This window comes from Leptonychotes weddellii, chromosome 3, assembly GCF_054177405.1.
Source record: "Leptonychotes weddellii isolate Sample4059 chromosome 3, ASM5417740v2, whole genome shotgun sequence".
In the NCBI taxonomy this organism is placed as follows: domain Eukaryota; kingdom Metazoa; phylum Chordata; class Mammalia; order Carnivora; family Phocidae; genus Leptonychotes; species Leptonychotes weddellii.
In genome coordinates, this window is record NC_138371.1 from 6,737,793 (window position 1) to 6,755,714 (window position 17,922).

The window sequence follows — 17,922 nt, forward strand, 5'->3', positions numbered from 1 at the left end:
AAATGAGAAAGAGGTTTCCCACAAAGCTCAACCAAGTCAGTGGGAAAGACTGCTTCATACTGTAAAATATGTCTTTTCTTCATTTTGGTGCTAAAATGTTTTCATTTGTAGAATCATGACGGCAGTAGATGGTCACTAGCTTTTTAAGACAATGTCCTTGTTTGGCAAAACTAAAACCTAGCAATCCTATATCTTGTCCTGGAGTATCTAGAGAAACCTCACCGGTCCCTGAAATTTGCTTCAGGAGACTGCAGGTCCTTGAGTGACAGGTGAAAGCAGTGTTTGGGGGAACTCAATCCGGCAGCAGAATTTTAGGGCAGATAGTGAACAGGAGCAGAGCCCCCCTGGCTCCCTGGACCATGGAAACCGAAATCAATTGGGCCAGCCCTGAGAAGCAGTCATGGTAAAATCTAAGGGTCAGCTGCAAGGGTTCCCTTTCCCCAATGCAGGTTTTACTAACGTCAAAGGATTCCACATCTCTTATGTAGCTGTTTGGCTCACATTCGAGTGACGTGGGGTATGACATGGGGGAAGGCTGAGGACGTCCAGAGTGTCCTGTGAATGGAAAGGGGAGAGGCCAAGCGCTTCCTAATCATGAGTACAATTACCCAAAAGACAGAGCCCCTGGAAGGGCCAAATCTCATCTGTCTGTTGAGGCCGCTAACCTGAAAGTCTTGCATATCAGAGAGGAACAAGGGATGCTGGCCACTGCCCTGCTCGACTCACAGAAGTTTCTTATATATCATCTAGTCAGCGTGAGGGCCCTTGGCCTCCCTTCTTTGCCCCCTGGAAATGCTAGGGACTTAAGTCTGAGTCATCTGGGCACACTCTCAACTCCAACTGCGATGTGAGTTATCTACTCTCCTCAGACAGCCCAGCAGCAACTAACACAGAACCACTGTCTTGTGCAAATCATTTCCACGAGAAGCAAAACCAGGCTCCGATCAGAATTCACGGAGGGAGCAGAGACTGGGGATCCCATCGCAGTATACAGATCACTTCCATTTTGTCATGTGGGTGGGGGACAGCAGCTGACATCCACTCGCCCCGGAGGGAATCTCTGTGGAAGGCAGGTGTGGGGGGGTGGAATCTGGTGCCCTGCCCACCTTTCCACGCTGGTGAGCCAGGTCTCCGACAAGCCTGAACATCTCCGTTCCCAGGGTGGCACACTGGGGGTCTCTGCCTTCCCCTGGAGGGCCTCTTCTGCCAGGCTCCCCTCAGGGACACAGGCTCCCTGGTCTGAGGACACAGAGGTGAACACAGAAGCGCTCGGGACGCCTCAGAAGCACTGCCAGCCCCCTGGGGGGCTGAAGCTTCCTGCCTCTGCACACCTGTCCAGGCAAATCCACCTTGAGAAAGTCCTCATTACACCCTGTTCTAAACCCTGGATGCCTTGGCAAGGAATCAAACACCCAACCCTTCTATTCAAAGAGGGGAGGAAACCTCTGATTTATAATGTGCATTTAATTCTCTTACGTAAGCGCCCCTCTTTTTGAGGGCTACAGTCGCTTGCCCAGATCACAACTACCTTCCTCTTTTTAAAAAAGACCAGTATGCACAGAGATGCTCAGAGACCCTGAAACGCCTGGTTAGAAACCAGCACCGTGCAGGGGTTTGGAGATACAGAGATGAACAAGACGCTGCCCTTACCCTTCAGGAAGTTACAGTCTCAGAGAAGGAGACAGGGAAGAAAACGGGAAATGACAAAGCAGTGTGACAATGTGATCAAGACAGGTGACAGGTATAAATGAAGTGCTAGGGGAGCCCTAAGTGGGAGGGAGGGGGGATGCAAACCTCTCTGTAGCAGAATTGCAGGTGCAATCTTCAGGTTTTTGGAAACTAAGACAGGTTTATGGGGGAGGGGGTGCTTTTCCCTTCTTTAAGAAATGAACCTGGGTATAGGCAAGCAGAAAGCAGCAGCAGACAAGTGAGAAGCTTCCAGAAGCGGGGTAGGAGCCAAGTCCACTCTGTAAAGTTAAATAAGAAGCAGTCTTCAGAGTTTTGCTGAGGATCTGTACTGGCCATTGCAAGCAAGAGCAGAAGCATCAGCCCTTGGTCCTCCTCAGTGGCCACTGCACGGGAGAACTCCTAAGGGCCCTGGGGGCACTGAGTGGTGAAGGTCACACTAGGACCACCTCTGGGGTACCCAGCTGGGGAGGGGGCACACTTCTGTCTGTCTCTGGCTACCTTCTGCTCCCTCTAGTCACTCCAACCAGAGTTTCTTTTTAGAACATTAACTTCTGGGTTGTTCCAAATGCCTAACTTGCTCAAGCTGCCTTCTCTGATCCAAACTTTATCAGTAATAGAATATTTCGCTCTCAGGCTGACTTGAGGGTCTCAGTGGGTTCGGAACTCAAGAGGAGAGAGTGGTGTGATGGGCTATATGCCACGTTGTCTCCACAGGGTGGGCATTCCCTGCCCTTCAGCCCCTGCTCACCAGTCGTGTCCTTCCCTGGCCCCACCGTGCGAGTCGGGGCTTCCCTCCCCAAGCCAGCCCTCTTTTACGAATCCCATCCCACCTAATAACCTATTCCTTCAGCCCCAAGTCAACGGACTATGCCCTTGCTTTTATTTTACTGGCGTTTCCCGTAAGTACGCAGAGATCTTCTCAAGTTCATTGTGCAACTTGAAGGTAGAAAGTTCATCTTCCACTGCCTAAGGTTCCTTTATAGAACTATGGGCGGTACTTGTAACACAACACGACCTTAAGAAATATCTGTCCGGTGAGGGTCGGAGATCATGTCTGAGTCTGTATTTTTAACAACTTCCAGAATACTACTACCTGTATTCCTTCTAATTTTTGAAAATTATGAGTAAATGACTATGTGACATGCCTAAAGGAAGATGAGCACATGAAGAGTTTGGGGTTTTAATAACAAGCTGCTCGGCACAGTTACTCTGACACTTAATGATACATGTTTGTTTTTATGCTCATGTTAACAAGTCACAAATAGTGCTCAGCTCCCACAGTGGCTATAATTAGTGTTACTTAGACACAACTAGGTCAAGTTTTCAGGCCTGTCTCTTGTTCATGCCTTCCGATGCGTAAGTATGGACTGTTTTCCCTGATTCCATATGAAATGAGGAATGCCATCCGATCCGTCTCCTTCTCTCAGAGGAATGATCAGGGCTCCCTGTGCTCCCAGGTTCTCCCCGAAGCCTGAGGCTGCACCCCCTTCTGCCCAGCTGCTCCCCTCTCCCCCACAGAGGCCTTGCTAGATGGCCGGACAGCTGACTGGCTCACAGGAGCATAGCTTCTTGGCTGAAGATCGATTTAGAAATGAGCTAGATACACTTACATGAAAACTTTGCTAATATAATTAGTATGAAACTGGCAACTGGGAAAAATTTACAGGCTGATATTCTTTCAACCTCACTAATTCTAGAACTCTCTCCATGCCTGAAATAATGCGCACCTGTCAACACTGAAAGAGAAGCCCTGAACTTCTAGGGAAAACCTTCCTGGACTGTTTACTATTACCCTAAAGAGAAGCCTAGCGATTCTTATGGTAGAGCCACTCTGTGCTCTTTAGTCTTAATTCAACTGGATTTCTTTATAATTATTCACGTCAGGCCAACCCAAGGCTATTATAACAGGAGGTAAGAGTCACACAAAAAGGCTACTGAATTTCCAATGTTCTCTGAGGGTCTGAAAATGCAATAATAATTCTCAGTACTATTTCAAAAAGGATGGGTTTCTTTATGGATTCTAATGAGAGGAAAGAAGGACCTCGCTTTGGTGCAGGAGGTTGCTCTCCAGCCTCAGCTTCAGCAGGGGGTTAGCAAGATGCTTTCAACCACCTCTCTCAGCCATTTTAAGTTTTTGGACTCTTGGGGCATCTGGGTGGCTGAGTCAGTTAAGCATCCGACTCTTGATTTCGGCTCAGGTCATGATCTCAGGGTCTTGAGATTGAGGCCCATGTTGGGCACTGCGCTGAGCATGGGTACTTACTTGAGATTCTCTCTCTCCCTCTGCACCTCCTCCCACTCCCTCGCTCTCTCTCTTTCAAAAAAAAAAAAAGGCTTAATTTTAGGCTCTTAGGAGTATTTTTTATAATGGCTAATGCTAATAGGAAGAGTCCGTTGGTGTGACACTGCTCTTTGTAGGCAAGGCCTCATGAAAATAAAATAAAATAGGAAAGATGAAGGAATAATCCAAGACCACAACCACCAGGACACTGCAGGAGACTTAGACATGACTGTGAGAGATAGAGAGAGGGAAAGAGAGGCAGGGACAGACAGACACACACCCCATATAGACACAGAACTTCTGACAGGTATTTCCATGCTTGGTGCCCTTATTCACAGGCTACTGGAAGGAGGAAGTTCGCACAACCTTTGTGCAAGGGAATGTGGCCGTGTTTGAAGATTCTTAAATATGTCTGTATCTCTGACCCTACCGGCATAGTTCTAGGACTGTCCTAAGGAAATCATCAGAATTAGAGTAAAGACTTAGGAACACAAGGTGGCTATGGCATTATTATTTATAGTATTAAAAAATCATAATCTAAATATCCACAATCGGGTCATGGTTAAATATTCCAGAGCATATTAACATGAGGAAATATTACAGAGGCATTATAATAGTTTAGAAGAATTTTGAATGACATGAGAAAAAACTGATTCTATAATATTAAAAAGCTGAATATGAAAATTATATGTATGTTATGCTAACCACGCCTTCCTCCTGCCATGAAGTGTTAAGGAGGATATTCATAAGGAACTATAATATACCCAAATATTAGCAGTGGCTATTTCTGGATGATGGAGTTACAGGTGGTTTTGATTTCTGCTTTACACTGTGGTATTTTCTAAATTTTAGAACATTAGAACATGCTTAAATACCTTTTCATAGATAAAGGCATTTACTTATGCTTTTCTAATCTGATATAAAGCTTCCTTTTTAAGGAAAAGAGGGGATCAAAGGGGCCTACCTAAGAACTGGGGCACAAGGAAGTGTCTCTCACCCTCCTGCCTATCTAGTGCCACATGGCTGCTCCTTCTGGAGTCTTCCCCACTAGAGCTCGTTCTCCTCATCTCCAGCACCTAGCGCACACACAAGGTGCCCAATAAATGCTTTCGGAAGACATGCCAAATGAAGGACTCTATGACTAAGACAATAGAGACCAATTCTACAAATATGTCTGACCATCTGATCAGAGGCTTACTCTTGTGCTTCAGTGGTGATGTAAATTATAAGACCAAGGAAGAGTCAGATAGGATGAATAGCCCGTTCTTTCCACCTTGCACCATATATCACACTGTACAAAAATTCAACAGTAGAGAGCCAGAATGTTCATTTCTTTCAAACAACTGTATTGGAAGGGAGGAACAGAAACATTAAACATATGAGTCAACAAAACATATTGCTATGTACAGCAACAGGGGTGGGGTGGGGAGAGAAACGCCACACAGCCTCCTGAGAGCCGGCTTCGGCCGTGAGCAGGCCCACCCTACGAGATGGAGAGATGGCGGAGCCAGCATCTCTGTAGGTGGGCTGGGGATGAGACCCAACTGTGAAGAGGCTGCAAGCTCACAGAGGTGGGAAATGAGAGCTACTGCTCTTTTTGCTTCTGGCTAATTAAAGCTACCTGACTGTAACTAGGGTAAGGGAACTGGTGCTAAACTGATTCATTCCCCTACTTCTGGCCTCCAATTGGACCTGCTAAGCATGGTACTAATCAAAGGAATAATTTACTTAATTGCATGAAGCCACCCCCAGAGCTAACTCAGCACCACCGTTCTCCATTACCTCGCCCGATTCCCCAGAGCAGTGATGATGAGCCGCGAAAAGTGGCCTGGGTCACAGGGCTGAATTTCAGGTGAGCGGGGGTCAGCAAAGTACAGACCCCAGGCCAGATCCGGCCTTGTACTTGCTTTTTTTTTTTTTTTTAAGATTTTATTTATTTATTTGACAGAGAGAGACACAGCCAGAGAGGGAACACAAGCAGGGGGAGTGGGAGAGGGAGAAGCAGGCTTCCCATGGAGCAGGGAGCCTGATGCGGAGCTCGATCCCAGGACCCTGGGATCATGACCCGAGCCGAAGGCAGACGCTTAACGACTGAGCCACCCAGGTGCCCCCTTCTACTTGCTCTTGTACAGCTAAAAATGGTTTTTACATTTTTAAATGATCGAAAAATCATCAAAGGAAGAATACTATTTTGTGAAATGAAAATGACGTCAAATTCAAATTCCAGTGTCCTTAAAGTTTTGTCGGCACACAGCCTGCTCACCGGTTCGTCTGTGGCTACTCTCATATTGCAACAGCAGAGTTGGGAGGTTGAGACAGAGGCTATATGGCCCACAAAGCCCCACATACTTACTATCTGGCCCTTTATAGCAAGTCTGCCGACCTCTGACCTCAGGGCTGGGCTAGCCCAAGGACATGCAGAATAGCACTCCACAGCCGCTCGGGTCCCAAGGTATCTAAAAATTATTTCGCTAACAAGTTTATCTTTACAATCAAGTCCACTCCAGTTTCTTACTGCCCAATGTTTGGGCTTCAAAATTGTGCCAGGAGGGCATGATAGAAGATGTAGCTGAGAATTTGGTAAAGGCTCCTTTAGTTTGGAGGAATTGCCTAAGATAGAAATAAAAACTCTTCTTCACTACAACTTTCTCTAAATTCAGAAAGTCAAAGGCTCAGTAGGAGCCATTCACGTCCCTGACCACCTGCCAGGGGACCCCAGAAGGGGCCCAGTTTCTTGCAGGCCATCATGCAGGTTTCTCACAGAAGTCTGCACACAGAGTGGGGGCTCTCTCTAAGTGCTATCTCCTGACTGAGGAACGTCGGGCGGGAGAAAAAGCCCCCAAAAGCTGTAGGTGTAGCTTCCTGAAGATAATCAATGTTCCCTGAGATGTTTTTGTTTGAGGGTTCTATTTACTATGCGGCTACCCTCCCTTGCTATCCTTTCTTTAAGGCAACCGCTAAGGCACAGAACTCTCAAAGGGGCCTGAGGCCTTGTCAGACCACAGGTAGTATTATCTTCCTCTCTAGAGAGGAGGCTGCCTGGGGGCAGGCTTTGTGTCGGGCATAAACAGAAGTGCCAGGGAGCTTGCCACTCTCAAGGCCTACTGACAGGCCTGAGTCACAGAGCAAGAACCGAAATGGAGTGAAGAGGGGGGGCTTCTCACGGTTTCCCTTCCCCCAAACTCAAGATTTGCATGTGATTATAAACCATTATGGTTCCTTTTACTACCAAAACAAAAACATCTGGGCTCCCTTTAGGGGCATCTCCTTTCAAGAAACAGGAGTGACATACATGATAATAAAGAAAATGAGACTAGACTCTGTGGAGAGTCTAGAATTAACATGGCAGCAGGAAACGTGAAGATGGGAAGAAACCACCAGGAAGGGATACTATTCAACTCATCCAGCCAAAAAGCTCAAAGAATGCAGTGGGCATCTGCGATTTGCTTTTTGGGCAGTGAAACAAAGGAGTGTCATTTCACTGAGCTAGGACCTCTGGAGAATGAGGTTCGAGCTCTAGGTAAAAGAGACATGTGACGTGAAGCCGGCGATCTGACCTCTAAGGCAGTGCTTCCCAATCGGTCCCACACCACACTACATACACAACTTGCTCATATTTGATAGCACACTAGGGTGAGCAGACAAGACTTTAGCAGGTGGTCCCCTGGGGACTGGAGCTAGCCCAGGCGGCCCCGAGGGCTGAGGGTGCACCCTCTCCGATGGGGCTGAGGCAGCTCTGGCCTAAGCTGTTGACTGCAATCACCCGGTGGTCAAGTAGCTCTGTATTTCTGTGGTTGTTACAACCTCCAAACCGGTCCGACCCTGACTCAACAACAGGCACTACCCTAGTATCCCCCACCTCCCTCATTCTGAAGGTCCTTACGGTAAACTGATTTCTTGGAAAGGGAAAACTTCTGGATTAGCAGATTTATTGTGCATCCAAGGGCCTACTGTGTGACACAGATGGTGTCCTCTCTCACAGAGCCTCTCTAATCGAGGCGAGTGTGAAAGGGCATATTTTTTAAGGACCGCCACCAAAAATGTGGACATGGTGAAATGAGGCAAACAAAGCCTCAGAGAGAAACTCCAAACAGCAGGCTATGCCAAAAGCACCACGGAAAAATGGATTTTTGCGAGGGCAAATGCAGGCAGCAGGCCCAGGGGAACAAACACGGTAGCTCCTGAATGGGGCCATTGAGCTGATTTATAAAGGATCTCGCCAGTGTCCCTTGCTGCGGGAGACTGATGTGCTCCTCCTTCTAAAGCTGTGGTCCGCACAACTTGTTTTCTGGGGAACCAAGGAATCAACTCCAAGGATGTACATCCATTATTTTCAAACCTTAATTAACTGGAACCTAATTAGGACTTTTGAGGGCATCCCCCCCTCCCCGGCCCACTTTGAAGGAAAACTTTTCTCTCTTAAGTCAGCATGGTGTAAGTGGAGAAAAATGGAACAAAGAGTCAGCTATCTGGATTTCTTGCATATAAGCAACTCACTTAACCTTTGGGGGGGCATCAGCTTGCCAATGTATAAATTGTGAGAGCCAATGAGATATAGATATCTAAGGTTGTTTTCAGCAATTAAATTGATTCTAAGATAAGCCAACAGACCAGTATCAATCAATAATCTGCGATCATTCTTCTACCTTGACTACCATACCCCTCCTACTGTGAGTTGAGATCACCTAATAGTGATCTTTTACAGTTTTATAGTTATAGAGCATTTCTTATACTTAATCCAATCAAACATTCTAACAATCTGATAGGGTAAGATCTCTAAGATGTTATAACAGAAGCCCTCTAATTTGATGTGCCTGAAGGAGTGGTTAGTAAGTTATTGTAGGAGCTGACTAAAGGGGAGAATCAGGGCGCCTGGGTGGCTCAGTCGGTTAAGCGTCTGATTCTCAGTTTCGGCTCAGGTCATGATCTCAGGGTTCTGGGATAGAGTCCCATATTGGGCACCCTCCTCAGTGGGGAGTCTGCTTGAGATTCTCTCTCTCCCTCTGCCCCTCCCCCTGGCTTATACTTGTGCATGCACTCTCTAAATAAATAAATAAAATCTTTAAAAAAATAAAGAGGGGAATCATACATAAAAGATATATTTATAACTAATCATTTAGCTTAATTTATATAAATGTACATTCATTCATTTTTAAAAATATAAAGCTTTTTAAAAGAGGATAATTGGATTCCTACATTTTTTCTGATAAATTACACTCATAATTCAGTGTCTATAATTTATAATTTTTGTTTCTTTTTTTATATATTTGGGTTTTTTTTTTTTTTTTTTTTTGAGAGAGAGTGAGAGCGTGAGTGAGAGTGAACAGCAGAAGGGGCTCCATTTCACAACCCTGAGATCATGACCTGAGCCAAAATCAAGAGTCGGACCCTTAACCGCCCGAGCCACTCAGGTGCCCCTACAGTTTTTGTTTCTTTAAAAGACAGGGAGAACGTAGACATCTGTAAAGCCATCTGAATGGCTTCATGAATTCTTCATGAATTTTATGATTTTCCCCCTATTTTTTTATAGTTGCACAAGCAAACAGCAGAATTTTTACAGATTCATCCTTACTGAATCTTTTCAAACAATTTCAGTTTTCACAGAAACAACTTTCTTTTTTATGCTCTTATTTGATCAGTATATCTTATTTGATTCAGGTAAATTGCATGGATATTTGATGCACACAGTTGCCCTGGTGGGAGCAGAGGCAGGAGGGAACGTGAGGCAGGCTGCACAGCGTGCCGTGGGCACCGATCACTGCGTCGTGCACAAGGAAGGACGAGCACCGGCTGGCGTGACCACCCATGAGGCATCCGGGTGAAGAGTTCAAGAAGGCAGGGGGAGAGGCTTGTCAAGAGCTTGGGAAGGAAGGCAGGGCTGGAGAGACAGATTTTGGCATCATCAGCATCCAGTTAGTAGTGACAATCGTAATAGTAGAGGAGTTCATTCAGGGAGTGTGGATAGAGACAAAAAAGAGGGTGGGGGAGACTCCAAGGAACGAGAACCCTCTAGGGGACAGCAGAGGAAGAGGCTTCTGCAAAGGGACCAGCAGGACATTACTGGAGATGTCTGAAGAGAAGCAGAGAACCAGGAGATGAGCTTCAAAGGGCCAGATGCAGAACAAAGTCCAGGAAGCAAGAATTGAAAAGCGTCCTTGGATTTGACAGCCAGGTAGCCCCTGGTGAGTATGACCTAGGGTGTGTTCGTGCCCCCACAAAGCATTTCACTGAAGGAAGGCAAGGAGATACTCTGTCATCTCCTGTACTTTTGGGCCCTCTTCTACTGGCTCGGCTGTCTTCGTCAGTGGCCACTCTACCTCCTGCCTGCCCATCAGCATTCGTAAGCAGACAGGCTGCCTGAGCCCAGGCCAGGGAAGGAGGAGCATGAGAGCTCCAGAAGATGCCCTGACTCCCTCAAGCCCAGGCAGAACAGCGTGTCCACTTGCCCCAGTTGCTGCTAACTTATTCCTAGGCCCAAGGCCGCAACTATTTCCAATGCCTGCTGAGAAGTTTATCACAAAAGCTAGGATGAAATGAAATCTTCAGTTAGAAAGTTTTAAAATAAAGCTTTTGAGAGCCCTCCACGCTGGAAGCCTCAGACAAAGGCATCTCTGTGAGGTTGCCCCCTTGCCGGTGGTCTCCATCAGCCAATCCTGCTGCTCAACTCATTTTTCAAATGCCTAGAGACGTCCCCCAGCATAGAGTGACCAGGCAGGGAGAGCAGGTTCTCGGGGGTTTGAGTAAGAAATATAAATAAGAAAAAACCCTGCACAATCCAGAACACAGGCTCTGCTCTGTAACGTACTGACAACTAAAGAGGAAAAGGATTCCTAAGTCGTAGGAGCTGCCACACATGGAAACAGAAATGTGATCAAGTTTGAGCGACAGCTTCCTAAGTCCCATAGGGCATGGCTGTGATACTCAAGAGCAATCAGTACCATTCCAGGCCACCATGTTCCTCAACGGTCAACGTTCTCCAGTCTCTTCAGTTCTCCGCCTCTTTAAATATGAATCCAGAATTTATAAACATATGACTGTCTTTGGAAAATAAGGGATAAAAAAAGTACGTTTTTTTTAAAGCCTCATGATCAGATACTGGTCAACTACCCTGTAAACTTCCATGTTCCTGTTCCCACCTCCATTCAGAGGGATGTGAGGGAGAAACTGAGGGAAGGCTCAAATACTGGGTTACAGCCTGGCTAGCAAAGACCAGCTGGGAGTTCTGGTCACAGGGCCACACACACGGACACCACCCTTTTGCCTTGGTTCATGTCAGTGGGTGTCGTGTGCCTGTGAAGTTCGGAGGGTGGGTGAGACTTAGTCCTTGCCCACCTCAGAGAATGCTGTTTTAGTGCTGTGACTGGGGAAAGAAGAAGGGAAGATCCCAAGACTGCCATGTTGAATCTCATGCATGCTAGGTTCAAGCATAAGTCAAATCTGTTGGTTGCACAAAAAAAAGAAGTGACTGACTTGATCCAGACGCAGTGCGCCGTCCACAAACCGTTGTTTTCGCAACTCCTTTGCGATTCCGTGGAGATTCAAGACAGCCTGGTGTATCTCCTCACTGGTGTGCTCCGGGGAGATGGGCGGCAGCTCCTTCTCGGGGATTTTCTCGGTCGGGCTTTCAATCATGCTCTGTGCATGCTCGTAGCTCAGTTTGGTACAGGAGCGAATGATGGTCCGACCAAACCATTCACTAAGGATCTGCAAAGACAGATTGTGAAGGAATCATGAGGAGAACTTTTCCCAGGCTTTTCTTTCATGCAACCATTCATCCATACACATTCTACAGAGATTTGCCAAGCACTGACTCTGTGCTCAGAATGGTGTTAGGTTCCAGCTAGGCATGAAGACCGATCAGATGTGGAAGCGCTACCCTCAGGGAGCTCAGACTCTGAGGGATGGATTTAACAGGCCGTGGTGGCATAAGCAAGGGCCAGCAGGAGGGAGACTCAAGGTGAAGGGCCTGCTGGAGCGCCTTTTCATTATTTTGAGTGAGTGGTCGGTCATCAATAGCAAACTGGAAGAAAGAGAAGGGGTAGAGGGTAGAAGCCAAAGATGTGACACATGGGGACTCTGTGGACTTGGTAATGGATCAGATGTGGGGTGAGGGAGAAAGTGGAATCACTGACAGAACACAGGTGAGAGAAGCAGGATGGAGGCAGAAGGAGAAAAGGAATTCCAACTTGTTCTATTTGGGCCATTTATGTAAAGACAAAGGTCGAGAACAGGGTTTCTCAACCTCAGCACTATTGAGTGGACTAATTTTTTCTTGTGGGGATAAGCCTGTGCCTTGTAAAATGTTTGGTGATATTCCTGGACTCACCAGACATCGCCAAACATCCTCAGGGGGGAACCTCGGCCTAGGCTGAGGCCCACTGGGCTTGAAAGATCCACCCAAGTGTAGTAGTGGTGCTCGCTGTGGTGGGATTACTGCTGATTTGTATTTTATCCTTTAAATTTGCTTGTATTTTCTATAAGGAGAAATTATTGCTTTTAAAACAAAAACAAAACAAATGTTAAAATATTTTGGGGACTCCTGAGTCTGAGGTGCAGGGAGGAGATCCAGATGGTGGGCTCTGTAGCAGGCAGCTGGGGTGTGGGGCTGGGGCGATGACTAACCTGCAGGTGGGAAGCTGGCAGCCTCAGCAGGAAGGTCTGAGAAAGAAAGAAAGGGCAAGGGAGAGTCAAGGCGGCATTCTCTACCACCTTCTCCATTTTAGGGGGCAAAAAGAGAATCTGGAGAGTGAAAACAAAAAACAAGAGAGCTCAAAGGGATAGGAGAAAGATCAGGAGTGTCCAACATTAGGGGAGAGGGGCTTGAAGAATGGAGTACTCAAAAGCCACAACAGACAAATCCAGAGCACTTACGAGGAGACAAGACGCTTCCCACAGAGCGGCCATTTCAGGCAGCGACCCTATGAGGTAGGTTTTATTATCCTCATCCTGCAAAGGCGGGAACTGAGGCACGGACACAGTAAGCGACGTGTCTGAGGTCACAGGCTGGGGAAAGGCACAGCCAGGAACTGAGCCGCAGCAGTGCCACCTGAGTCTGAGCTCTTGGCCACTGGGGAGAGTCACATGCCACTTGGATGCCAAAGAAGATAAGAACAAAGAAAAATCTTTGCATGTAGCATTTGCTTACTGGTGATCTTTGGGAAGGCTTTTTAGGGGGAAAAGCATGGGGTGGGGTGGGGCGGCAGAGTCAAATGGCAGAGATTTGGGAAAGGCTGCCACAGTGGGCCCGTCCACCCTCGGGGCAGCCAGATCCGCCTGCCTCGTGCCAGGCAAACAGCAACATCTCCTCCGTGCATCACGATGTGAAGAAGTCTGGGAAGTCCTGGGTTAAGGACAGGTGCATGGTTGGTGGAGGCAAGGCAATGAGCGTGGATGACCACTTCCGGGGGGGCTGGCAGGACAGAGGATTATGCTGGGTTTGTGGGGTGAGGGGAAGAAGCCAGCACAAAAGGAACGGATCCTGGGCCAAGTGGAGGCACCCATCCATGAGACAGGAAGAGTGGCCTGGAGAGGAGGCAAGAAGGAAAGGGGAGGCGAGGGAGGCAAGTCTGGGGGCAAGAAGTGGGGAGGTGAGAGCGCTCACATCAGCTAGCCCCATTCTATGGGGCAGAAGGCAAAGGATGAGAGGGGCTAGGTGGGGCTCAAAGGCATGAAGAAGTGGAAAAGCTCTGAGATTAATATTGTGGGGAATGGATTCATGAGCAAGGAAAAGCCAGATGTACTGAGAGGCAGAGGGGGCTCGGGAGGAGGGAGAGAGGTCTAATCAGTTGCGGAACCTCTCCGCCTGGGCTTGCAAACATCCCCTCTGCCTTCCTTTTCACAGGTCAAACCATTCTGTTCACAACCTCCGAAATACGCTTCCTGAAAAAAAGTCATCTGAAGGATCCATGGGTGTTTCCAGGGGGAAAGGAGAGCGCCCAGCCCAGAGGAGCCGTCCATGCCACAACCTCTATAGCACACAGCTGGTTACTACCCTGGAAGGCAAGAGAGACCCCCCTGATACCCTAACCTGCCCCTGAAGGAACAATGAATACTCTTAAAATGGCAGCCAAGAAGCACAGGAAGAGAATGGTAGAAACTACCCTCGTTTTCCCTTGATTCAGTGCAAAGAGCCTCATTATAGAGTCTTGGATCTGTAATATCAGACTTTAATTTTCTTTAAAAAAAAAACAAAAACAAAACCCAACCCTTAAACTACACTTTCTGGATTATTCCAAGAACCACTCCTACCCAAAAATATAAGTGATTCAAATACTGTGCTCATGACTCTTCTGCTGCAGCAAGTAGGTCCTGAACTTGGCTCTCAGGAGGTGTCTGTGTGTGTGCTGAATGCAAGAGAAATTAGACAGCCAGTTTGAGGTATCGTCCAACAGTCCCGGTGGGGAATTAGTGCGTGCAGGTCTCCAGAAGAGCCCCTTTCAAGGTCAGCCCATGCTTGTTCTTCTATTACATCCACATTTCCTGAAAACTCCCCACTAATGGAGTTGCTCCAAGCTCCTCTAGAATGACAGGGCCACGACTTATTCATTCTTGTGGTCACGAAGATTTCCCCTGGAGATTTAGCTTATTTCCTTTTCTCCGTTTCACTCCAAACCCAGTCAACCCTCCTCCTTCTATGTGTCCACATTTTGTTTGCCAGTCTGTCTTTAGCATGCTTGGGGAAACTTCCCTTTCCATTCGATTCCACACACCTTATAAGCAGTTCCACAGATTCCCTCAGGTATCCAAGGCATAGGATATCTGGCCTCCTGGGGTCTGTGTCCCATTTTTCCTGGAGGACCCAGGAAACCACAGCATGCTTATACAGGTAACCGCCACACATAGGTCAGGCAGACTCCCACCACCCTGACTGGGCATCTATTTTCACGTAAACTAGTGGGTCAAGAACTGCTTTAAAAACCTAATGAAAGCCCCAGGTCCTCTCCTTTGAGATATTTATGCACCAAATTTTGCAGTAAGTTCCACAAGGTTCCTAGACACTCTGCCAACCCCAAGCCCATATGTCCTCGATCTAAACAGAGCTTTGTTTCTCCCTCTGATTATAGTGCTGAGTGCTGACCAGAGGCCACTTTTCATCCTCAGGAGTTCTTAAAATTTATTACCTGTAACTTGGCAAAATCAGAAGTCTACCACTCCTTACCAAAGCTTGAGAACAACACACATTGGCTGCACTATCTATCTCAGTTAGTTTGAGCTAATTTTTCCCTAATGGGCACCTCTACTCCTCTAGCTTGTTTCCCTATCAGTCAATGATGGGCAGCCTTCTTACCAGCACACATGAACAACACCAAGTCAGATCATGGTATGGATGAGAAGTTTCCTAGAGTGCTCTCACCTTACTTGAGCATCCCCTCCCCTTCATGCCTGCATCCTAGAAAATCTGCACCAACCTTCTTTCTGAATATACAAAGGGCTGAAGTGGAAGCTTTGAAGAGCCATCAAGAACTTTCTGGCCCAGTGACTATGGCTTCAGGCAGCAGAACCCATCCTGCTTTAACACAATCCAGTGATTGTGGGAATCATCCCTGATAGATTTAAAAAATTCTTAGGCTGGGGGCGCCTGGGTGGCACAGTCGGTTGAGCGTCCAACTCTTGGCTTCAGCTCAGATCATGATCTCAGGATGGAGACTGAACCCTGGGTCGGGCTCCATGCTCAGCACCAAGTCTGTTTGAGATTCTCTCCCTCTCCCTCCCCCTGCCCCTCCCCTGCGCACGCGCATGCTCTCTCTCAATAAATAAATAAAATTAGGAAGAAAAAATCCTAGGCCAGGAAAACGTGGCGAGGCAGCAGGGAAGCAAGGATGCCCATGACTGCAGACAGGGCAGCAGGAAAGCAAAGACCCAAATGGGGTGGGGGTGGGGTTCCCAGGGGCAGCGTGCCTTATGGTACGGGAGGAAGGTTTCTCTCTGGATGGAACACCTCATTAATTTCCAATTTGGAAACTGTCTTCACATCAACACCCTGTCCATAACCAGGGCCAGTGGCAGAAGACAAAAGGACAAAGAGTTTTTCATGGAAAAAGTAAAAAAGCCACGAGGAGCTTCATAAACAAAACCCTTCAGAAAGAAGATCATGTCCTTCTTTCCTTTGCTTAATCACGGGATTTGGGTCACTCCCTTTCTGCAGGCGGCAAGTTTCCCGCATACGCTCTAGGACATGACTGTTTAAACACTGGATGAAATGCCGTGCCAACACCCACTGAAGACATACGGCTGAAAGCAACCTGGTTAGAAAGGAGCGAACGGTGCATACCTCGAGACCTCCTTCCACACATCTGGCGGGAGTGCACTGATCAGCCCATTTTACAGTTGAGAAAATAGGCTGGCGGTCTGTGAAAGGTCACACAAGCTCCTAAGTGGCAGCCAAGACTGGATCCGTGTCTAAATACATAAGATTCAAAATTCAGTGTCATGTGTGTTATACCTCAGCTGAATATACTGTATTTCAGCTGAGACAGTGAGGTAAAGGAAACAAAGTATGCCTCAAATACATATCAACTTTCTCTAACTTACAGATACAAAATTGTGAGGAAACATATCCTTTGGAAATTGTCCATTTCCACCCAACTGTATTTTAAAATTTATTTTGAAAAAAAGGTCAGTGCCTCCCTTGTAAGAAAGAAATCTCTGATTCAAAAAACTGCGAATGAGGTTAATTTGTAATTTTAAGGGATTCGATGCAAAATCACTCCTGTAGCAGCTCTGGGCTTCTGCATGTAAAATATTTGGTTCAAAAAACTTGTCAGGAAGAAACATTTTCCTGACCGGAACAAAAACAGGCTGTCCGGGGTGGCCATGGTGGGGGTGGGACAGACTTCTGCTTCTCGCACCTGTGAACACCAGGCAGTCATGGGGTGCGAGCACAGCACGCACGAGGTGAGAGAAGTCAAAGGTGCCAAGGACACTTCTGAAGAGGAACTGGGCAGAAAGAGGAGGGGCTCCAAGACAGCTGGGAGGGGCAGACAGCGGCCTGTCCCGCAGAAGGTGCTAGAGTGACTGCATGGGCACAGGCAGCAGGGTGGGTGGTAGCTAGCTGAGGGGCAAGCAGGGGTCTCCTCTGCTAGGCCCACTGTGACTGGGTGAAGCCCAGGTCACTTCTTAATGAATGAAGAAGGCCAAGGTAGGATTAAAGAGTAAATAAGAGATGGAAGCCAGGTCTTTTCCTACTGTGTGGAGAGGCTCTGAAGCCACGCTGGGCCCACCAGCGACCTTTGCCAACGGTGGGGAGGAGGGAGCTTGGGCAGCAGAGGGCTGTGAGTTTGCCAGCCTGTTTTAGTTTAGAAGGCAGACTGATTATGGGTTAGGTCTTTCTGGAAGATTTATTTTATAGAAAACAAGCCTGAGTAAACTGTGCCCTCGTGTCCTATCTCAAGCCACCTGCTATCAGCCTAGTCTGCTGATCCCAGACTATAATTGGGCCCCTTCCCATCCTGATCGGGAGGCAGCTGTCTAGACTTCTAAGCCTAAGAGGAGGGAGACAAGGAAACTTCCTCAAGTGTTTGCCTCGCAAACCTAGGCAATGGCAGGAACGTGAGAAGAACTTGAAGACTCGGATGTGGTTAGGAGATAAGAATTCCATTCCTATGACAGAGGTGGACGGCACCACGCCTGAGCAGTCCTTGAAAATCAGGGTTCTCTTTACCTCAGACAGTTGCACGAGGCTGGGAGGTCTAAGGGCGGTGTGGAAGGAAGCTGGAGGTGGAGGGAGAAGGAAGAAAGTGTAGGAGAGCAAGAGAGGGAGGCTTCTGAGGACTGGGTTCAGACAGACCCAGGAAATACAAAATAACAAACTTCTGACTTTCATTCACTCAGCTCCAGCCTTTCAACAAGACCAACCTGGCCCAGCTCTCAAAAACAGAGGTCCTAGGGCGCCTGGGTGGCTCAGTCATTAAGCGTCTGCCTTCGGCTCAGGTCATGATCCCAGGGTTCTGGGA

At 47.5% G+C, this 17,922-nt stretch overlaps 1 protein-coding gene across 3 annotated transcripts in view; it reads right to left on the reverse strand.

Annotated features, from left to right (window-relative positions):
* The window catches only part of LOC102748739 (DIS3-like exonuclease 2), a 161,559-nt gene that overhangs the window by 66,292 nt on the left and 77,345 nt on the right, over nt 1–17,922 (reverse strand). For all 3 annotated transcript variants that reach the window (XR_014143331.1, XM_081813389.1, XM_081813388.1), the window contains exon 5: nt 11,441–11,674. Coding sequence is in view for 2 of the 3 variants with exons in the window: in XM_081813389.1 (XP_081669515.1) it covers nt 11,441–11,674 (234 nt within the window). In the remaining variant the exon portion in view is untranslated. The remainder of the gene's footprint in view (nt 1–11,440; nt 11,675–17,922) is intronic.